General features: G+C 37.1%; 1 protein-coding gene across 3 annotated transcripts in view; it reads right to left on the bottom strand.

Moving 5' to 3' along the window:
- Positions 1-18,784, bottom strand: part of UGGT2 (UDP-glucose glycoprotein glucosyltransferase 2) — an 82,726-nt gene that overhangs the window by 36,756 nt on the left and 27,186 nt on the right. For all 3 annotated transcript variants that reach the window (XM_061361076.1, XM_061361077.1, XM_061361078.1), the window contains 10 exons: positions 18,446-18,506; positions 11,514-11,605; positions 9,500-9,650; positions 8,597-8,716; positions 6,494-6,579; positions 4,383-4,518; positions 2,693-2,824; positions 1,516-1,680; positions 963-1,086; positions 785-883 (listed from right to left, as the gene is read on the bottom strand). In XM_061361076.1, coding sequence (XP_061217060.1) covers positions 785-883; positions 963-1,086; positions 1,516-1,680; positions 2,693-2,824; positions 4,383-4,518; positions 6,494-6,579; positions 8,597-8,716; positions 9,500-9,650; positions 11,514-11,605; positions 18,446-18,506 — 1,166 coding nt within the window. The remainder of the gene's footprint in view (positions 1-784; positions 884-962; positions 1,087-1,515; positions 1,681-2,692; positions 2,825-4,382; positions 4,519-6,493; positions 6,580-8,596; positions 8,717-9,499; positions 9,651-11,513; positions 11,606-18,445; positions 18,507-18,784) is intronic.

Genomic DNA, 18,784 nt, shown 5'->3' with positions numbered 1-18,784 from the left:
CTGCTGAGATTCTAGGGAGAGATTATTACTGAGTGTTGCTGTGGTCTAGAGAAACACAGTGAAGAGAGAGATTTGAAATGGAGATTCCAGCTTAAAAGTTGGGGGTTTTTACACAAGAGATTTAAATCTTAGAAATGAACCTACAGATTGAAAGCCAGTTATCATATGACAACTAGCTGGGATGTCCTTGTGGTTGTAGACGGAGAATCAAATAGAGTCAAATAATTCTATCCTGAAGAAAAATAAGTGTATGGCATTTCTTTCTGATAATGGAGTAAGTAAAGATTATTAATACTGCATAAATAAATACTGCAAATAAGGCATGAAATCAACTATCCCTTAAATTGTAGAAATGCCCATTTTTGATACAGATATTATAAAGACTATACATTCATCACTTGATAATGCTGCAACCAAGAGTCACTTAAAAACTGAATATAGTCTCTTTAACATCCTCAAGTAAAAAACAGTGTTAGTATGGAAATTGCAAAGTCTTACAAAGCTTTTTAACTTTAAATCTGTAAAACAAAAAACAACTAGCCACATCATCCATCCCATTTTGAAAACACAAAAATCTAGAATAACTACCCTATTAGTTACAATTTATAATATTAGGATATGATCTGGTTCTAGAAAGAAAATATTGTGATATCAGGAAATTTATTTATTCACATATGATTCTTGGGGTACGTACTTACTTGGGATATTTAACTGACAAATTACAGTGATTTGTAATGCCCACATATATGTATAAATATAATACCCATATAGAAAATTAATATACCCTTTTTTGTTAAATACTTCATGCTGTCTGAAATCACAGCACTTTTATCTTGTGAGTCCAAAAAGGAGAAAGTAGAGAAGTCATCCACATCAAACGGAACTGAAAAATGTAAAATGCAATATGTTAGACTTAGAAAAAGGAAAACCATATCAATGGCTAATCAGAGAAAAGTAGTTACCAGATGTGGATCTGAAATGTATGTATCTTTTCTCTGCTCCAAGAATACTGGGGTTTAGACGGGAAACTACATTGTGCTGATCCATAAGAAAATCCATTGCATTCACATGATCATTTAACAAACCCTGTCATAAGAGAGAAAAAGTAAATCTTTTCGTTTCAAGACAAAAAAGACCAAGTATGTGTACAACCTTTCAACTGAGATTAAAGCTTCTACATGCACCAAGTTATGGAAAAGTCAAAAACATATACATACCATATATATAATATTTCAAAATGGCAGATAGATATTTTCGGTGAACAACTTCAATACATTCTCAGGCTCTGGTTGAAAAAATTCTATATAATTACTACATGCTTAGTTGATCCTTCATTCTTGTATAATCTAAATACACTCATTCAAAACCATGACTAAAAATTAATGTAACAATGTAATTTCACTTGTGATATTAATTTCAAGCCATCTCATTGTAAAAAGCTAATATATAAACATGGCTCAAGTGGTTTACTATCAAATATTTCATCTTGCATTCATTCAGAAATGTTAAACATACCATAAACACTGCCCTCTGAAAGATTCCGGTGGCATCAATAATCCTCTGGAGAATAATGGTCTCTAACTCTGCAGCATCCATCTCTTCTCTGTTAAAGGGCACGCCATTAAACAGAGCTTGAGGCAATGGACCCAGGCCACTCTTTTTATAAAAAGTTGCTCCTGCCTGATCAGATCAGAAATATCACAGGATTAAATAAGACTGTGGCTGACTTAGGCAAAAAATGAAACTAGCCTCAAGAGATCATGAACTCTAATCTCCAAGCACTATTCAGTGTCACAACTTCTCGTAAGTAGCAGGGACAAAACAGGAAATGTTTGGAAACCAAACAGGACACATGGGACTCATTTCTCAAATGGAATGGCAAAAGAAATTATAGATAGATATATGGTGGTTTGAAACTTTGGTTTTATCTTCTTGGTGAGAATCTTCTTTTGACTAATATTCTTAGCAAAAACTATTAAGTAAAGAACATTGGAGAAAGACCTTAAGAAAGTCAGTTTCAGATGAATAAACAAGACCTTTTCCCCAAAGAGCACTCCCCCCCAAAAAAAAACAACTTAAAAGGCTTTTATGCTCAGAAGCAAAGCCTTATTTGATAAGAAAACATAACAATCTGATTTTTCCTCAGAGAAAATTCAGTTAGACAAACAAATACAAATACATTGTAAGTAATTCCCCCTTCCTATTCTTTCATCCTTCATGGTATTTTTAGGTATATATTTCAGCAGAAAATTGCCTACATAATCAATTATAGATAAAAATGTCTTCTCCACAGCCTTTAAATCAAAATCCATAGCTGTCTTTCCCAAGAGAAATTATAACCAGAAAGTGTAATTAAAGGAAACAATTATTTGCCTAGAAGACCAGGCTTCAGCTCCTTGCCCAGAAGACACAGGTAAACTTCTGAAGTTCAGGACAGGCCCCTTGACATGCTTATTAGAAAAAGCCTTATGGTCCTGAATGCAGCAGGCAGAATAGTAAGTAATGCAGAAACCTTTTAAACAGTTTCACTAATCACTGAATGAAAATGGCAGAAGAAAATTTTTGACTCAAAGATACTGTATATACTTGCTTTAATATTTAGCAATCTTTCAGCTTGACAAATACTCAGATACTTGATATACAAATACTTAATTGTGTACTGCAGGATTTCTCACCACTCCTCCCAACATACCTTTCTCCCTTCATCATATTCAGAATGAATACCGAGGATGCTCTGAACAGGAGCATGTGGGTATTCTCTTCTAAGAACATCTTTCACATGATTTACTGTTAGAACATTTCCACCTTGCACTTCATGGTACATCTGTAAGAATTGTAACAGAAATAATGTAAAAAATTGACAATCATAACATAACTAAATTAATAAAAACAAAAAATAACTTTTTAGAGTGCTCTAGTAAATTCTGTATCAGTATACTCTTATACTGGTTTTATTGCTATAGTGCATTTTTTATACTGCTTTAGTAATTATCACCATCACACATATGCACAATCTTCCATCAGAGCACCGTTCTGATTAATCTATTATTATACTTTCAGTCTAAATCTGAAGTGGCAAAGGAAATACATTTCTGTGAGCTGAACGTGAAAGGTTATTTCTTCTCCACTGATTAGAGAAGGAATCTAAATTCTTACTATAAACTACCTAACCATGAGTAGTTACCTGAAGCTATACGGGATGAATTCAAGCCTGAATTAGTGAGCAACACTTTTTTCCTACAGTGACAATTTTTCCTTACCAATGCTATTTTATTCCATAGCATAAAATCTTATTACTTTCATCAAACTTACAAAAGAAATTTGAAGTGAAAATTTTTCAATCTATTTCTTTTCAAATGAGGAATAATACATTTCTCTCTACAGTTCTGAACATCTCAACCCTGTATTTTATTGATTCTATTTTTGCTAACTTAAAATTATATTTAACATTCCCTCCTCTTTATGTTATGAAGCAAAGTAAACAGAAGAACACGACATTTAAAAAAACACTCTGTAAATTGATGTTTTGTCATCTGGTCATGGATAATAGTCACACGTGTATCAGCTCCCTAACACTTGTGGATTTCTATTTCTCTTCCAAGGTACTCCTAGTTACCTCAATTACATTCCTCTTAAGCTTTCTGCATTTGTCCATGACATTAGTTTCTAGGCATTCTGAACAGAATGATAGGAAAAAAAAGAAAAAAAAAATCATGTATTAATACAATATTCTCTGATACAATTTTGCCTGTAGAGTTTTCTATTAGACTGCTCACTTTATTTCCCTCCATTCATCTCCCACCTCTGAAATACCTGTCTTTACACAAACCTGCATTCTCTCACACACAAAACCAATCTCAATTATTAAGCTGCAAGCCTGGAATATTTCTACAGTTTTTACACCCATGAAAAGCTCAAACATGAGCAAGAAAGAACTTGTCTTGTTCTGTTTCACCTTCTAAACTACAGAACAACCCAGGGTTTTTCAAAGCTTATAGGATTGCCAAAGTGATATTAAAATGCCTGTACTCCAAGAGATACAGAAGACCAAGACAACTACATCATGTTAACACAAATAATACAGAACAATTTTTCACAAGAAAACACTGAAAGGTATAAGGCATGCATCTACTTTTCTAGATTCTTGAAGAAAGGCTGTAGACAGGTAAAATAACAAGAGCAAGTCATCCTGGATCCTGGAAGAGGAAAGAATTTCTGCAAATCCTTCTATAGCTTAACAATGCTATACATGTTTTTAATATTTTACTTCCATGTACAGTAAAAGCAAACTTATCAAGTTGTTATAAGGTACCAAAATCCTAACTATATAGAAAGGAAATAAAAGTAACGAGAAAAAGGTGATTTCTTGTGAAAGTACTCACGTTAATTATCGAGGAAAAGGCTTGAGAGGTGTCAGATTCCTCCATAATGTAATTAAAAGTTCTCCAAAGTGCTATTCCAGCATCTTCATTTCCATCAATTTCTTCTTTTGTATTTAAAATAAAAACAAATCCAATTCTATAAAAGAAAAGTTCACACATTTTAAAACAGTATCAGTTTCACACACATTCTAATACTGACAGTAGAAGAACAAGACATTTGCGGTCAAGTAATCTGTTCAGCATGTAGGGATGAAGAAAACACCTGTACTTAGATGGTGGTGCCATGACTGTCTGTGGTGACACTGACAATACCAGCTATGCAGTCTTCATCAGTCTCCCAGATTATGCTTAGGTTATCAACTATGTACTGATTTTGGGTGTCTTTTTTCTCATTTAAAGCTGACCATAATTAAGATTTTTGTAAATCACTAGGATTTACTCACAGCCTTTTCTTTCCTTACCTGCCTGAAGGTTATGACATTCTTTACATTCCTGCCATCATCTCCTGAATGCTTAAGTCTTTGTTTTAGTCTGGCCACTGTCTGTCTTTTATTTTTCCTGAAATGAGTGTCCTGAGTAACTGCATGTAGACAAGCAGGGGTTTTGATGTCCTGTCACCAACACCTGCCATTCTTACTAGCCCTTCTTTTGCCTTTTCTACCCTCTGGGTTTTCCCCCATGTTCAAACTACCATTAATTTCCTGTTCACACCAATTTTAATACAGCTACTGCAGTGTTCAAGGCCAGATTCAAGACCAACCCCAAGAATGGGGCTTTGAGCAATCTGGTCTAGTGGAAGGTGTCACTACCCATGACAGGAGGGTTGGAACTAGATGATCTTTAAGGTCCCTTCCAACCCAAACCATTCTGATTCTATGACATAATCAGTTGTGCATCAGGTGAAAGGAGAGAGGGTAGTAAGAAATAGAGCAAGTTTCCTAAACAGATATAAGTAATAACTAATGCATAAAGAAGTTCTACAATTAATTGCTTCTCCCAATTTTTACATCTATTATTATTGCAAATAACTTGCCCTGAAGTTGTGTGTCATCTGGGTGCTGTAGGAACAGTCAGCAAAGAAAAATATTATACGAAACTATAGACTCCATGGCTTGTCCACATCTTGAATACTGTGTACATTGCAGTTGATCTAATCTCAAAGTCAGACCTTTAGTCTGATCCAGTTTGGCTTATCTTATGCTGTCATTTATTAGAAAAGGCAAATTAGGTTCTAGGCTATATTCTCCTCAAGGACTGAAGTAGTATTGCCTCCCAAGTATTAACAACAGTGATAAAATGCACAGATAACTAATATCTGTCCTTTACTACTTTTTTTGTCATTAAAAAATAAAACATGAAGAAAAAATAAATGATGATCGGAACTAGCATAATTTTAAAGGAAATTAAAACCCTGTAACTTACTGAGGAAATAAAAAGCTGTTTCACAGGAAGATTTTAAATATTTAACATGGAATTCATCTTGCTGAACCTTAGATCTACTTTCGATGCCCTTCTCTTCTTTCATTAACTGTGTAAATAAACAGGAACTTCCAAGAGAAGTTCATCTTTTCTTAAGTAGGCATCTCAGATCAACCATGTTCTTCCTCAGAAGTCTCTCTCTCTCTCCCTCAAATGATGACCAGTTCAGCCTCAGGCAACTGATTTTCAGAAATTCAAAACTGGGTGAGGAAAATCGTGCTTTCGTTTTTCAAGTACTTATATAAAACAAAACCAGGTAAAACAACCTCAGTTGAAAGAGCTAAATTCAAAATGCCTTTGAATCATGTTTTACTTACAGACCATTTTGCTTAAAATTCATCTTCACATGGGCATCCAGTGGGAGTATTCAACAAGGTAACTTTTTACCAGACTGCTGCAGTTCATTTTCCACACACTCAGGTATGCTATCCCTTGAAACCTGTTTTCTTAAGAATACTTAATACCCAGGTAAGCTTAATATAATTGGGCAACCAGTGTGTCTGACTAGAATGCTGTTGCACTGGCCTTCATTTGAATTTGTACCTTTGCCTAGCAGAACACAAGATGAAGAACTAAAAAAGGAAATCAAACACCCTTTAAGACTTCTCTTCAAGCCTTTCGGTCTTCCTTACCTAAGTGGCACATTATGATGAAAGAATAATTCTGCCAGTTTCATATAATCAGCTGTATCTTCTTGGACAGGATCAATAAGAAGTACCTAATAAGAGAAAACATAATACACAGACAATACTTATTCTTGATGTCGGGTTGGTTTTTTTTTTTTTCAGACATAAAATCTGAGATTTCCAAACGAGAAATTTCCAAAGAAGCTTTGTGCCTCAACTGTTTTCAGTTTCCTAGGGCATTCATTGTAAGAAAACATTAAGTGTATAAATGAAAATAACTTCAGAATTAATGAATTTGGACCAAATACTGAAAACAGACTTTAACCATTTACTGACCTTCAAACCAAGTGATATCACTAGTCTTTTTAAAAAGATGCCATGCCAATACTTTGCTTTTATTAAGGGACTTGATATTTAATTAAAAAGGATCCAATGCTGTTTTTCGCATTACTTCTTTCAACTCTTACGCAGTGAAAACCAGAATAAAATAAACAGAATATACTGACTTAAAACTTTCTAATTGAGAAGTGGAGCATTGGGAAAGATTTTTTCCCTCCTGTCTCACATAATTGGGATCTGTCTGCATGGGTAGATTATCCTTACGCAGATTTAATTATGACATCAATACCTTATTTATTCAGCTTTGTGCTGCAACTCCCCTCAGAATTGATAATTTTGCTGAAGTAGCTGAAATGCAGCAGAATAATTTTAAAAAGTTTGAACACTCCCTCCCTCCCCTCAGATTATAATTAAATGATACATTGTAGATTTCTATACTCTAGCTGTTATTTTCAGTAATATTTAACTTTGAATGCAATCTACTTCATATTAGACATACACTTCACTATAAACACGCATTTCTTTATTACACATTGCTTGTACTATGGTTGTCTTTTTATATACTGAGCTTCATGTCACTTGGCATGACTACATCAATGGCCAAGGGAAAAATCATGGATGTTATCTCTCTGGACTTCTGCATGGTCTTTGACGCAGTCCCCCACAACATCCTTCTCTCTTAAGTTGCTGAGAGATGGATTTGATGGACTGTTTGATGGGTAAGGAATTGGCCGTATGGTATCATCCAGAAAGTAGTGGTTAACAGGTCAATGTCTGGATGAAGATCAGTGGTTAAGTCGTGTCCTTCGGGGGTCCATGCTGGGAAAAGGATTGCTTAACATATTCATTGATGACACAGACAGGGGGATCAAGTGTACCCTCAGCAAGCATATGGATGACACCAAGGTGAGTGATGCAGTTGATATACCTCAGGGATGTGTTGCCATTCAGAGAGACCTGGACAAGCCTGAGAAGTGGGCCCATGTAAACCTCATGGGGTTCAACTAGGCCAACTGCAAGGTCCTGCACCTGGGTCTGGGCAGCCCTTGGTATGAATACAGGCTGGGGGATGAAGAGACTGAGCAGCCTTGAGGAGAAAGACTTAGGGGTGCTGGTGGATGAAAAGCTGGATAAAAAGCTGGAAAAAAAAGCTGGACATGAAATGGCAGTGTGTGCTCGCAGCCCAGAGAACCAACTGTATCAACCAACTGACTCACCAAAAGAAACAGGGGGGTTGGAACTAGATGGTCTTTAAGGTCCCTTCCAACTCAAGCCATTCTATGATTCAGACAATTAACTTTTGTTATTTAAATTCCAATTTAAATCAGCAATAGCTGTTTCCTTAGCCTAAGTGATACATAATACTATGTACAGAAGAAACATTAGGCTACAAGACATTCAGAATTAGTATGCTTTATACCTTAAATCTTTTTGTACCTCATTTTACCATCTTTAAAACAAGCACAGTTATCATTGTCTTCTCTAAGTAGTGAACTATGAAGAAAATTAATTGATAGTAGTGAATTATCTATATGCAGTGAGAAAAGCTCAAGCCAAAACTGTGCCCAAGTCCACTTCTGGAAATCAGACTAATAATCACATATGACCCACTATACAAAAAGATTTCCATTGCTATTAGCAGACCCACATAGAAAACATGAAATGCTAACCTTCACAATGAATACAGCATGTGTATTTTTTCAATAAATTGCCTGTTCAAGTACATACATACATACACTATGCAGAAAAATTGAGCTCTCCCAAACTTACCAAATTATATAAATTGCGTCTAATCTGCTGTATAACTCCGGGAAATGCAGGTTTTAGCAGTTCCTGATAGCTTGCAGGCCATGTGCTATAGCTGTAGTCTTGTTCTATGTTATTAATCCACTAAAACAAAGGCAGCCACTTAAAAAACACATCAGGATGTGAATAAAGCAGTTTTTTCAAGTGTAGAAACTACTTTCACAATACAAAGGTCATAATAGCATACCACAGAGATATGCGTAACACAGTATACCCATCTTTGTAAGACAGTATTTATCTATAATCAACACTAGTGCAGCACTTTAGATATATTAGAAGAACTAACAAATATATGGCTAATTTGTTCCTTTATTGTTTTCTGTGCAAGCCTTGAGAAACAGAAAAGTGAATATATCCTTCTTTCAAGTGAAGAAAATTAGCACTTGAGTGCTTTTTCCACAGGCATATAACCTTTGTAATGAAAACTGTATACATTTTGAAGCAGAATCATTGGACAGTTAGAAAAAACATATTTAAGTTGTCCACAATTTATCATAATTACCCAATTATCCACTTACCATACTTCTGAAGAACATTTAGCAGCCCTGCATTGTATGAGGATACTATGTAGGTAGATTAATTGCTGTAGAATCAAATTCTATAGCTGAGAGTGTGCAAGTACTTAGATACATGTCTCTTTTCATTTAAATATCCTACATCTTAAAATTTTAGTAAGGTATGGGCTAGAGAAAATTACTCCTAAAATATATTAAAGAGCTATCACCCTCCAAAATATTTTAAACTACTTATTGATATATGGGTTTACACCTAATATTTCAATTACACTGCAAAAAAAAAGACAGACTCCCTCATACACAGCGTTATCAAATATGTAATATTTAAATAAATAATTGTTAAATTACTTACTATTATCGAAGAGTGACGAATATCTAGTGCATAAGTGTCATCTGTAGGATGTATATGCAACCTCATGAATCTACTCAAGGTCTCCTCTTTGATTCCAAGTTCATGAAGTCCATGCATCACTTTTCCTTCCAGTTTAAGAGTCTCTAGGATACTTTTTCAGGAAGACAAAATGCTTAATATGTCTACACAGAACTCTTGTCATGACATCAAAATGAAAAAAATATTTCAAAGACTATTAATGTGAGGATTATTTTTAGCACTGAAAATAATTTTTATATTCTCCTGCAGTCAAATGTTTAAAACAAAATCAGTTAATAATTCTGCATGTCTCCAACTTATTTCAAAACAGAATTATAACAGATTATACAACTGTTGTTCATTCACGTTTATTTTATATGATGGAATTTCATTGATCTTTAGTAAGATGTGGCAGGACAGCAGTGTGAAAGGTTGCTCACTGCATTTTTCTGGCTAAGGCAGAAACTCAAGCAGGGGTACCATAAGAGGAAGCTTTGAAAGTGTGTAGAGAAGCAGGCAGCAAGTGATGGAGACAAAGATGAGCTGTGAGTCTGCATCACGGCAGAACCCTGAAAACACCACAAAGGAAACATAGCTACACCTCCAGAAGAAGACTCTTCCCAAGAAGACAGTATAGACTCTGGAACATTTGTGGCATCCTGAAAATTCAATGTGAGAATGGAAACAAACCTGAAATACTCAATAGCAGAACACAGCAGTCAAGATTTTACAAATGCTTTTATTTCTATCTTGCTTCATTTTGAATTTTCTCTATTCTGAAAGGTTTCTTCTAAAAATAGGTTGAAATTAAACCTAGCGCTATCATTAAAAAGCACTGTTAATATATGCATTGTTACTAAAAATGATGCAAGTAATTCCATCTCAAAACTCTGGCTGAGAAAAAAACCAAGTAAAAATTGCACGTATAAATGCCAAAACCAAGAAAGTTTTAGAAACTCCATGAAAGAAAAAAGAAGACAAATTTGTGTTAAAAAGATAAAGAATTGTAGATTTTGACAGTTCATAGTAACATAAAAAAACCCTTCAGTCTTAGCATCAGTAGATTTATTTATAATTTGCAGGTCTCCAGAGATGATTTTAAAATAGTCAAATCTATCCTGTTGTTGTCAACATACAGAAGAATGCAAGGGAAAATGTTTACAGTTTATGAATGCTTGCATAGAAGAGTCAAGTCACACCCAAAACATTTGTACTATAATTAGAGAAACTGAAACATTTCTTATACAAAAAAGCTTATTAGCTCTGCATTAATAGAATTTATTGGTGGCAAGACAAAGACTGAAATTATGGAATAATAGAATGGCCTGGGTTGGAATGGACCTTTAACAGTCATCTAGTCCAACTGCCCTGACACAAGCAGGGACACCTTCCACTCAAAGCCCTGCCCAACCCAGCCTTGAACACTGCCAGGGACGGGGCAGCCACAGCTTCTCTAGGCAACTTGTGCCGGTGTCTCACCACCCTCATAGTAAAGAATTTCTTCCTAATGTCTAATCTAAGTCTATCTTCTTCCACTTTAAAGCCATTACCCCTTGTCCTACTGTTACAGTCCCTGTCCAGTTTTCTTACAAGTCCTTTTAGGTACTGGAAGGCTACTATAAGGTCTCCCGAGAGACTTTTCTTCTCCAACCTGAAGAACCCCAACTCTCTCAGCATGTCTTCATAGGAGAGGTGCTCCAGCCCTTTGATGACCTTCTCTCAGGGCTTTATCCCATGGTACTCTACCAAGCAGATCTTACAACAGGCTAAAGTCTGCTGTCCTGCAGTCCAGGGTAGTTAGCTTGTATTCGAGAGAGAAAACACCATTTTCAACTACTTATTCAAGGTTCATATTCAAAACAAACATACTGTAAACCAGTACTCCCTCTATTGGAGCACTTCCTGGCCCCCAGATGAGATTAACTGTCACCATGAGCACAACCTCCCCAGTATTATTAATAATTCTATAATCTTCGAACAAAATACACCATCTTACCTAAAAGGATCATGAAAATCCAGGTCAATATGAAGGCCATTTAGAAACAGACGTGCTTCTCCAGGTTGGATTCCAAGAATTTCATGAAAATGCTGAAAAAAAGTAATACTATCTTAGTTATTTGTCAATACTAACACATATATATAAATAAATATATATATATAAATAAGGCTTAAAGCAATTCTGCAAAACAGACAAATCAAATCTCCTCCACATTTCTTTCTTTAGCTGAGTGTTGTTGGTAAAAACATTAACAACAAACTTCCACGCGTTCAATTTAACACACTTTCAATGTACAAATACAAATAAAAATAGCTGATGATCCCTCCCCCTCAACCTATACTGTCCCTACCTGTACAAAGTCAAGATAAGACACTCCCAGTGTCCGCCAACACTGAAAATACATACACATACAGAAATATGTCTTGTAAATTTTACTTGCATTACTCCTACGTATCCATTCAACAAAGGCAGATTTGTATGTGTCTTTCAGACCTCCACTTGAAACTAGCTTAATGTCTTTCACAGTTCCAAAAAATGTGTAGTTGCAATGGTTACAGGGAATTAGGAAAGAGAGACTAGAAACATACAATCTCATCTAACAAAGGGACCTTGAGAAAAAAACATAGATGAGGAAGGGATAACACAGCATATCCTTGCTTTGCAAAGAAGAAAATAAAATCCACAATAAATGAATACAAGAGGTAGTAAGTATTTAGGGAGTAAAGTATGCCTTATTTTATTTCAGAGAGCTGTGAGGCACCACACTGTTCGATCTACGGTGGCAAGATAAGTATCAGAAGCAACAGCAGTAGTTTATTCCAACTCACCCCGTGAGGAGCAGTCAGATTTCCAGATCTGTTTTAATTCTGAACAGAGGAACGAAGAGCACAAAGAATATACAGGAAAAAAAAACAAGATAAGAAAGCTGTAATTTTTTCCCCATTTAGCTCCCAGTTGCTGAACAAAGTAAGTGTGAACAAAACCACACTTTGTTCAAAAGCACACTTAAAAGCAAGCAACTCAGGCTGCATGTATTGTTCCACTTGTAAGCCTGTTACTGAGCAGATGAGAGGAAAAAAAAAGAATCAGGAAAATATTGAAAGCCATATTATTTCTTTACAGTGGTTACTCTCCCACAGCTAAATGTTATGTAAAGCCAAAGCTAACTGATTTGTGGCAATTCAAGTGCATCCCCACATAAATGAGACAACAGTTTACTTGAAGCCTCTTGTAATCCAATATATGTGCATATTACTCATAAAAGGTACCACATTCCTCTAGTATAAACGTTTTCACGACCCAAAGCAGAATGAGAATATGTAATGGCACCTAATACCAGCGTACGAAAGGCAGGGCTCTCAATAAAGGAGAACTGCAGCTGTGGTAAGTCTGAACCTAACAAAGAATTTTTATGAAAGTTCAAAACATGTCCAAGACCTTGAAAAACAGCTTTTGAAATTTGTAAATTTAATTTATTCAAATGGTGTAACCTGAACTTTGTAGTGCTTTCATTGCTTTTTTTGCATGTTCATTTACAGAAGAGTAATGTAATTGAATATGGTTGCTACAAAATATCTAAACACATATATTCAAACTCAAATATAATGTGAAGAATATTGTGGCTTTGGGGGGGGTTGCATCCCACCAATGCTAAGAAATAACCAGAAAGACATTACTTTTTTAAGGTTTAATTATTATCTTTCATGAAAATTTTAGCAGGAATTTAAAAAATGGATGTCAGTGAGCTTTCAAAATGAGGAGCAGAAATGCATGGCAGTAAGTTTCCTGTGATCAATTAAGAAAAAAAAAGAAAGGGATAAGTTAACTGCTTTCCTAATTTATAAAACGCACTTTATTCCCAATCATATACTCTGTATCTGTCTATAAATGACAGATTTATTTATTTTTCCCCTATGTCCCAAAGCAGGAAAGATGTTTACCTTCTTTACAATCAACTGCTACTTTGGATTATTATGGCAAAGTGCTCTTCATATTTATCTTTTTTAAACCTCACGCATCCATTAAAAAGAAGTAACCTAGAAGTAGCAGCTGGTTTCTCACATTGGCATTTTTCCCATCAGAGCTTCACACAGAGCTACACACCCTCCCCAGTCTCACTCTACATATCCCTTCTAAGGAGGAGATTCATAGAATCCTGACAATGCCAAGTGACCTTGCAGCAGGTGAAATTTCTCATTTTACCTACATGGATCATGAGACACAACCGAAACAGGCAGATGGGACAAAATTAAGCACACAGTGATTAGGACCCCTCTCCACTAGGCAGGGAAGCACCCAAAGCCCTAGGTAAACCTGGAATTTTTTTGTAGTTAGCAATTCCCATTTGGATTACAATTTTCATTCCAGTGTTTTGCCATGAAGTACTGTGACCACAGAAAAATCCCCCTTAATGCCACTGGACTCTAGGAGTGAATACTGAATGTAAAGAGGATCACAGTCTCAAGAAATCTTATTAGGATTTTTCAGGACTTTTGCATAGATCTGAAAAGATACTGAAAGCTGACCGCTCATTCCTATAAACCCAGATACACATCTAAACACAGACACTGAGAAAGACTGCAACTGGCTGATGTAGGTCATAAAAATCTTCATATTAACTAAAACGAATGCAAGAAGAATGAAAAAATTGTCAGCCACTGGGTATGGAAAGGGGAGTCTCAAAGTTTTTCAAATCCTTCAATACTGCCACAGGAAAAGAACTGAGCTAAATCAGAGCTGAGATTCATACCAGTTTGATGCAAGGCATTTGATTGTTCAGAAGAGCATCCATTTCCTGTAACAACTTTGATGGAAGGAGTATTTTGGCATCTGTCGTAGTTTAAGCCCAGGCGGTAAATCAGAACCACGCAGCCCTCTTGCCCACTCCCCTCCTTTCTTCCCCCCACCCCCACTCCTGGAGGAACAGGGAGGAGAATCAAAAGAACATAACTCCCACGGGCTGAGATAAGAACAGCCCAGTAACTAAGGTGTAACACAAAACCGCTACTGCTACCACCAATAATAATAATGGTAAGGGAAATAACAAGGGAAGAGAATACAAGACCACCCATCGATATGCAGCCCGACTGAGCAGTGAGCCAGACCTTCTGGGTAACTCTCAGTTTACATCCTGGGCATGACGTGCTGTGGTAAGGAATACCTCTTTAGCTAGTTTGGGTCAGGTGTCCTGTCTCTGCTTCCTCCCGCCTTCCCCCCTCCCTGGCAGAGCATGAGACTCACAAAGCCCTTGGCCAGACCAAACATTTGAGCAGTAACTAAAAACATCGGTGTTATCAGCACTGTTCCCAGGCTGAAAGTCAAAAACACAGCACTGCACCAGCTACTAAGAAGGAGAAAAATGACTGCTACTGCTGAACTCAGGACAGCATCCAAGACTAGAATTCAAAGTTGATAATACTCATATTTTCTTGCTAAATTGTCAGCAAATTACTGCACTGGAAGTTACCAGTTGTGTTTAATGAGATTTTTTTTTTCTTTTATCTATAGCTGTTCTCAGTCTATTTCTTAGTTATCAATTTATTACACCTAAATCATCACATGCCTTTCAACTTTTAATACCTTTATTTGCTCTCACTGCATTTCCTATTCAACTTTCATTATCTTGAGAGGGAATCGTTCAGTTACACACAGCATGAGATCATACTTTTCCTGCTGCTAGATGGATGTAATGCAGTTCAAGAACGCACATGCCAATTTATAGTGCTCCAGCAGCAGTTTTCAGGAAGTTTCCCTACCTTAATTCTACATATTTCAGCTTTTAGCTGTCTAAGAGCCTGTAGCCTTTAGACTGCAGATGGGATGTCAGATGAAATTTAAGCTTAGTGTGATAGGTGCCTAAGATCCTTATGACAGTCATGGAATCATACAAGTAATTCAGTTGACCAACTGTCCTGGTGTCCTGGGTTTAGCAGTAGCAGTCATTTTTCTCCTTGGTAGCTGGTGCAGTGCTGTGTTTTGACTTTCGGCCTGGGAACAGAGCTGATAAAAACGATGTTTTGGTTTGGCCAAGGACTTTGTGAGCCTCATGCTCTGCCAGGGAGGAGGGAAGGCGGGAGGAAGCAGAGACAGGACACCTGACTCAAACTGACCAAAGGGGTATTCCATGCCACAGCACGTCATGCCCTGGATGTAACTGGGGAGTGACCTGGAAGGGGGAGAGGGGACTGCAGGGTTGGAGGAGGTATGGGTCGGTGCTTGGTTGGGCTGGGGGGGCGAGTTATCGGTCGCCTGGTGATGAAGTGTTGTATTCTCTTCCCTTGTTATTTCCTTTATCATTACTATTATTGGTGGTAGCAGTAGTGATTTGTGTTATACCTTAGTTACTAAACTGTTCTTATCTCAACCTGTGGGAGTTGCATTCTTTCTGATTCTCCTCTCCGTCCCTCCAGGAGTAGGGGGAGGGCAAGAAAGGGGGGGAGTGGGTGAACAAGCTGTCTGGCTAGGATTAAGCCACGACACCTGGGTTCAGCAGTAGCAGTCATTTTTCTCCTTCTTAGTAGCTGGTGCAGTGCTGTGGTTTTGACTTTCGGCCTGGGAACAGAGCCGATAACACTGATGCTTTTTGTTGTTACTAAGTGATGTTTACTCTGACCAAGGACTTTCTGAGCCTCATGCTCTGACAGGGAGGAGGGGAAGGCGGGAGGAAGCAGAGACAGGACACCTGACCCAAACTAGCCAAAGAGGTATTCCATACCACAGCACGTCATGCCCAGGATGTAACTGAGAGTTACCCAGAAGGGCTGGATCACTGCGGGGTTGGACTAGGTATCGGTCGGTGCTCGGTCAGGCTGGAGGGGCGGGGGCAAGTTATCGGTCGGCGGGTGGTGAGCTGTTGTATTCTCTTCCCTTGTTATTTCCTTTATCATTATTATTATTGGTGGTAGCTGTAGTGATTTGTGTTATACCTTAGTTACTAAACTGTTCTTATCTCAGTCCATAGGAGTTGCATTCTGTAGATTCTCCTCTCCGTCCCTCCGGGAGTAGGGGGAGGGACACAAGGGGGGAAGTGAGTGAACGAGCTGCGTGGCTGGGTTTAAACCATGGCACCAAGCAAATAGATACCCAACATCATCTGTTTCAGGATAAGGTATCTTGGACCAGAAAATATGGGTTAGGCAAAAGTGAATAGATGCCTCAGTGCACACATCTGCCAGACCTGTGTGGCTAACTTGGACAGCCTGAGGCATCTCAAATGACATCAGAAATTCAAGTTTAGGCAACTCAGTAATGCCCACAAGACAACCACTGAGTGAGCTACATTGTTTTTGATGTTCAATGACTACACATAAATATGCAGACATCTTAATTTCAACCAAAATTTTAGTAACTTTTCTTAATAGTTATATTTAGTAATAATTGTCATTCCTCATACACCTCTACTGTTTTGCATTTTGGAGTACGAGAGTAGTTTTTCATTAAGCAGTTGGTTTTGATTTTTTGTGTTAACAGAGCTATAATTTGAGAAAGACATTGTAAAGACCTCATCAAGAAACAAAGTCCTGATACTCACACTCTTACTCTGGTGATACCATGATTATCAGGGCTTTGATTTGCTTTATCCTGACCATAACCCTAACAAGAAAGACATATAGGAAAACACATACCTCAGCTATATGTAGAAAGCAATGAAGCACCATGCAGATACTGGTTTGCTTCCTTGAGAGAAAAATATGAGACTTTTCACTAGTGCAAGAAACAAAAGGCCTGCCTAATGCTTAGCAGTGGAGATGACAAGCTCTTTATGAGAAGACTGCATCAGTGTAACAGGGACATTCAGCATTTTCACTGTTTTAAAAGGTGGAACTGGAAAAGCATTTCCCTAGAAATACTAGTCTTGGCAAGGCAAGAGGAAAGGGCCTGAATGAATACAAAGCAAAGTGATACATGGAAATGTTGAAAAGTACAGGAGCACGATAAATAAACAATACAACTCTTTTGCTACAGTGCTGGTCAGTTTTAACACCATATGAAAACACATGCTCTGAAGAGCAAGATTAAGGACAGTGCTATGGATGTCATGGCATGTGACCAGTCCTCAAAGCATGCTGGCTAACATTTAATTTTAACACTCAACTTGAAAGAAAAAATACAAACTCTGCACTGAGACAGAAAATACAACAGATGCCATGAATCTGACAAACAGAACACAGAATCATAAAATAGTTAGGGTTGGAAAGGACCTTAAGATCATCAAGTTGCAACCACCCTGCCATGGGCCGGGACACCTCACTCTAAACCATATCACCCAAGGCCTTGTCCAACCTGGCCTTGAACACAGCCAGGGATGGAGCATTCACAACCTCCCTGCGTAACCCATTCCAGTGCCTCACCACCCTAACAGGAAAGAATTTCCTCCTTATATCCAATCTAAACTTCCCCTGGTTTTAAGTTTTAGAAACTCAGGATACATCTCAGACCACTCAAAATCACATGAACTGTGACTCCTCATGTGACACAAGGCACAAAAGATGCGGTGCACCAAAGATGACATTCAAAATATGTTGCAGAATAGTTGCATGTGTGATTCTGAGAATGTGGAGAGCTCAAAGCTACTATATGTTAACCATAGTATAAGCAGCAGGCCTAGATTCAAGACCAAAGCTTTAGAAAGTTTACACCTATTTTGCTGTCACAGCACACAATTTATGACTGAACATAACACTACAGAACTTCTTTGTCCTTGCCCAACTCTGTAAAATCAAAAGAGGGAAGAGGAAAAGTATCAAGAACAGCAGGAAGTGAAAAATCTGAACTGAGTATTTCAGTGTTATTTATTTAGCAAAAGATGTTTAAGACTATTAGCTCTTTGTCTGATAGAAACTATGTCAAAGTTGCTACACTAATAAAAAACTCCAAAACCAGTAATATGATAGCAACTCAAATGCTCATTTGATGAAATAAAAACAAACCTTCTGATTTTCTTCTATTTCATTTCGCATTTTCTTGTCTACAGGCACTCTGGTCAGTGATCTGTAAAAATAAAGCATTTGCATCACTCAACCACTGTATTTAAAAAAATGCACTAAATAACGTGAAGTATGTATTTTAATACCATATCCAATGCACTGCAATTGAAAAATTCTGTAATTAAGACTTAAAAAAGGAGTAATGCAGTTTCAGTTTTGTTTTTTTCCCCAAAGCAACCAGTTTGTTCTGTGTTACTCCAGTAAACCCAGGTTCCAAATTTAGGCCAGGTTTTGTTGAAATAGTATTATCAGCGTATTTTTTACCGTTGTCTTTCCTTTTTT

Source organism: Neopsephotus bourkii, unplaced genomic scaffold, assembly GCF_033783945.1.
Source record: "Neopsephotus bourkii isolate Nb327-2 ecotype Australia unplaced genomic scaffold, CSIRO-AGI_Nbou_v1 NB_1052, whole genome shotgun sequence".
Taxonomy (NCBI): Eukaryota; Metazoa; Chordata; class Aves; order Psittaciformes; family Psittacidae; genus Neopsephotus; species Neopsephotus bourkii.
The sequence above is the reverse complement of the archived record's forward strand: the minus strand, read 5'-3'. Positions and strand labels throughout refer to the sequence as shown.